Source organism: Nicotiana tabacum, chromosome 14, assembly GCF_000715075.1.
Source record: "Nicotiana tabacum cultivar K326 chromosome 14, ASM71507v2, whole genome shotgun sequence".
NCBI lineage: Eukaryota > Viridiplantae > Streptophyta > Magnoliopsida > Solanales > Solanaceae > Nicotiana > Nicotiana tabacum.
In genome coordinates, this window is record NC_134093.1 from 3,013,384 (window position 1) to 3,018,324 (window position 4,941).

Here is a 4,941-nt window from a genome sequence, read left to right on the forward strand (position 1 = left end):
TTCCCTTAGCATTTTAATTATATTTACAACTCCTTTTGCTCCTTTACAGGATTGGACCTGAAACTAGAGATACAATTTAAAAGGAAAAAAAAAGGACTACTGATCACGCTTGCTTCATTGGAAGACTGAATATTAACTTTTGATTCCTTTTCTTGTTTTCAAAATGTTTAAGTTGGCTTCACTTGCAATTTGAAAGTCATGTTCTCATTTTGCTACAATTAATTATCTTTGTTGTGAAAATAGGAGGTTTGTGAATTTAGAGTCAATGCCTAAAGTCGTAGCAACATTTATAATAAAGTAACAAAATAAGAGTTTTGTCCAAAATGGTACAGAAGGTCTATAATCTTTCACAAGAACTGTAGCTTCTAACAGTAGATATTGAAAGACATGAACAAAAATGTTGCTCTGAATGAAACTAATATTCCAAGAGTTTGATGAATATTCGTAGTGTCTAACATGCATTTTCTACTTTATCTACAGATGATGGCACATACTGATATTTATGATATGCTAGATCACCTAAGAAGGATCAAGAGTGGAGATGATCTGAATCGTGTCAAGATTGATCAAATTGTGACACTTGAAACGGAGCTAAGATTTTTTACAACTTTCCTCAAATACCATCATGTTCTTTCGCATGATTCCTTAGTCAAAATTACAAAGAAGGCCCAATTGATTGTGGAAATGCTTCAATTAGTTTTTCATGGTAACATAGATGAATGTAAAACTAACCTTAATGTGGAAAGGCTATTATCACATTTGCTAGAATTCAAGGAAGATAATACCAGTCCAAGGTCCAATTATGAGCTGGATAATTCCTATCTGTCAGAATATATGGATTACCTCGACAAGAATCTAAATGATGCGCCGAGGTATCTAGTCAAGTCTGACCCTTTTTTGAGGAAAGGAATCAAAATCCTTCAAAAGACAGATCGATTTTTAAAGCAAGTGAAAATCATTCAAAAGAAAATGAGATTTTTGAGATACTTATATGCCACGGAGATAAATAGTTACGTTGACCATGAGAAGCTGGAAGGTCTGGAGACTCGAATTCAGTTCATGGCTGACAATGTGGAGCAGCTCTGTCTTGCTCTTTGGCTTAATGAGGATGGAGATGATACGACTCATATTGAGGGTATGCCTCCTTATCTATTAACCTTGGTTGTGATAGTGGAGCTGGAAATGAAGAAGATTTTTGTCTGTGAACTGAAGGCTTCAAAGTTTAGTCAATCAAGAACTTTCAAGGACAAGAAATTTCCAAAAGGATTTTCACATCATCTCTACAATTTTCTAGTGTGCCTCAGAAAACAAAAGTTTAAGAATTTCCATTCTAATGTCTCTGCTCGAAATATTGATGTGGCAATAGAGTTCTTGTTGGTTTTTCTTGGTGATGTTCCAAATCATATTATTAATGGTAAGAGGTTGAATGAGGTATTGGAAAAGGTTGTAGCTCTTGTGGGTGATACAGTTTTTGTAATTCAAAATCTGCTTGCGAGCACTACAATAAAAGATAGAATTAGAAAAATTAATCTTGGATTGATACATATACTAGAGGAAGTTGAAAATTTGAAGGCAAAAGTGGAGATGTACTATATATCATTAGAATTCACTCCTTCTCAGTTTCCCACAGTTGGTGCATTGAGCTTTCTAGATTCTCTCCTAAGGAAATTGAATGAGATGTTGAAATCTGAAGTTGGTTCAAATTTCATGTTGAAGCCTCATATTGTTATTTTAGAGATAGAGCTCTCGTCTCTAACATCCATTTTCAGAGATGTTGCAAAGGTGCACCCTGAACATGAAATTCTTAAATATATTCAGAGGTGTACTATCAATTTGGCATATGAAGCTGAAGTTTCCATTGACTCTATTCTTGCTCAGTATAAGGCTCATTGGCATCTTTTTTTCTCACTTCCTACAATCTTAAAAGAGATCAAGCATATTAGTGCAGATGTGAGCGAGATTTGGTCGGAGAACATTGCTCTTAAGAACAGCTCTGCGGTAGAGCCATTTAAACATATGCCATCTCAACATAGCAATCTTGCGGATGATGAGGAGATAGTGGGTTTTGAGGATGAATGTGAAAGAATAATTCAATATCTGATTCGAGGTACAAATGAGCTAGATGTCATCCCAATTATAGGCATGGGGGGACAAGGGAAGACAACTATTGCTAGAAAGGTGTATAATAAAGACATCATTGTCTCTCACTTTGATGGTCTAGCATGGTGTTGCATTTCCCAAACATATAACCGGATAGAGTTATTACGAGAGATCTACAATCAATTTTCCGAGAGCAAACTGGTAGATGAGGATGACGAACTTGCTCACATGTTGAAGAAAAGCTTAACAGGAAAGAGATATCTCATTGTCTTGGATGATATGTGGGATGTTAAAGCATGGGATGATTTCAGATTATCTTTCCCAAATGATAAAAACAGAAGTCGAATAATTGTAACAACACGACTTGAGGAAGTGGGTAGGCAAGTCAAGCACCATACTGATCCTTATTCTCTTTCATTCCTCCCACTAGATGAGAGTTGCAAATTGTTGCAGAAAAGAGTGTTTCAAAACGAAGGTTGCCCGCCTGAACTACAAGATGCGAGTCTAGCAGTTGCAGAAAGATGCAAAGGACTGCCTATAGTGATTATCTTAGTAGCTGGAATAATAAAAAATAAGAAAATGGAAGAAGCTTGGTGGCATGAGGTTAAAAGTGCTATGTTTTCCTATGTTGGTGAATTTGAAGAATATAGTCATGCGACTATGCATCTAAGTTATGATAACTTACCTGATTTTTTAAAACCTTGCCTTCTTTACATGGGGATGTTTCCAGAGGACACAAGAATTCCAGTGTCTAAATTGATAAGTTTATGGATCGCGGAAGGCTTCGTGCAGAACATTGAATCTGGGAGATCGATGGAAGAGGCAGCCGAAGGTTACTTGATGGATCTCATTAGCAGTAACGTGGTAATGGTTTCAAGGAGAAGATATAACGGTAAAGTCAAATACTGTCAGGTTCATGACGTAGTGCTTCACTTTTGCTTGAAGAGGAGTAGAGAAGAAAAGTTTATGTTAATGCTGAAGGGGCATCCTAGCCAATTTCAACATTTGGATTGGAAGGAAAATCGACTGAGATTTGACATCACTGATGAGCTTTCCGAGATTGCATTGGTGGGCTCCAAAACACATAAGCCCTTCCATAAACATTTGAGGTCACTGATAACAACCTATGGAACCTATGAAAGAATATTTTTAGATTGGAATCCCTTCCCTCAGATTAGTAAATTCAGACTTCTTAAGGTCTTGGATTTGAGTTGCAATAGAGTGGATCGTTTGTCGTCAGCTACATTACGTCCATTAATTCACCTGAAGTACCTCGCAGTTTACACATTTGATTTCGATTTCCATCCAGAATCACATCTACACCATCTAGAAACTATTATAGTGAAGGGAAGTGGTCGTGTATTGTGGCCAGCAATTTTTTGGAAGATGCAAAAATTAAGGCATGTTGAGTGTTATGCTTCTTTCGATTTGGAAAATAATAAGCAGTGGATCTTTGAAGAATCCTCTAAATTGGAAAATTTGAAGACATTAAGGAAGGTTGAATTTCCAATTGATGATGCTGATTGCATGGATGTTTTATTACGAAGGTGTCCTAATCTTCAAGAACTTGAGATCAATATTTATAGCAACGAATGGTATTCTGCAGAGATTTGTACTTCCATTCCCAAATTGGAGACTCTTACACAGCTTCAATTGCTTGACCTTTGCTTTAGTGGCAGAAATATTACTGTATCCGAGCTACATTTGCCTTTAAATCTTAAAAAGTTGGTGCTTTATGGTCCCAGTATAGTAAGCACGGCTTCCTTGATTGCAAGACTACCAAGTCTGGAGTATCTTGAATTAATGGATTGGAGACGTGAGTCGGAAGAGTGGTGCCTCGGAGATATCACGTTTGATAAACTTAAGTTGTTGAAACTGGTGGACTTAGGTATCGTAAGGTGGAATGTCTCAGAGGCATCTTTTCCCCAGCTTGAAACACTTGTTTTAAAAGGGTGTCACCAGCTTGAGGAGATCCCCCTAGACTTCGCCGATATTCAAACACTAAAACAGATTAAGCTGATTAGGTGCGAGAATCTGGAGGCTTCAGCTTTGAAAATTAAGGAAGAAGTCGAAAATATTCAAGGAAACGACCTTGTTAACCTCATCATTATCAAAGTAAGTAGAAACAGTATCCTATGTGCTGTTTTGAGTATAGACGTTCATCTAATGTGTGAACAATATGTTCAATTCAGGATCGGTGGGAATATCTCCGGAAGCTGTTTTGTCACAATAACACGGTATTGTTTCAGTTTTACCTTGTTCCTTCTTTTTTTCAATTCGATGCTCCACTTCTCTTAATTGCTCCTTGTCGATCTCAAAGTAACGAGGATGTGTTTGAATTTGAAAATTGCTTAGGTAACTGCAGCAACAGCACATGCAGATTGGATGGATGTCTTTCTAGGATAATTCTTGTAGCCATGATCATGCAGCTGGCGGAAACACCCATACTCTTATATTGTGACACTACTACTGATTTGAGGTTGTGCCATTTGAGTTTGCTGGTGTAAGTAGCTTTCAAGAGATGACTCTGGAGAACACAAAGAAAAGCGAATAAATCTGCAAAAGCTATAGAAGGCAGGAAGACAGAGATGCAAGAACTCGTGCGAAAAGTTGTAGAAAGAAAATCTGGAACAGATAGTCAAGCTCCAGAGAGTTTCAAATTCAAGATCACTATATTTCCCCCCGAATCAGCTGATTGCGACACACATATCATCGGTATCTTCTATATGATATGTGTGTTTCATTTGGTATAATGTATCTATATGATATGTGTGCTTCATTTGGTATAATATCACCTTGTCTGTATATTTCATTACTATTTAATTCCTCAGACATGTATAG

General features: G+C 37.0%; 1 protein-coding gene across 1 annotated transcript; it reads left to right on the forward strand.

The window, feature by feature from the left end:
* The first annotated feature begins 483 nt into the window (after nucleotides 1–483).
* On the forward strand, nucleotides 484–4,398 carry LOC107760911 (putative late blight resistance protein homolog R1A-3). The gene has a single exon (XM_075230427.1). It carries the CDS (start codon nucleotides 484–486, stop codon nucleotides 4,396–4,398), a length of 3,915 nt encoding a protein of 1,304 aa, XP_075086528.1.
* Nucleotides 4,399–4,941: the final 543 nt, after the last annotated feature.

Bases quoted from the DNA above. Each gene is read 5' to 3' on its own strand.
- LOC107760911 (XM_075230427.1), top strand. From the start codon at position 484: ATGGCACATACTGATATTTATGATATGCTAGATCACCTAAGAAGGATC.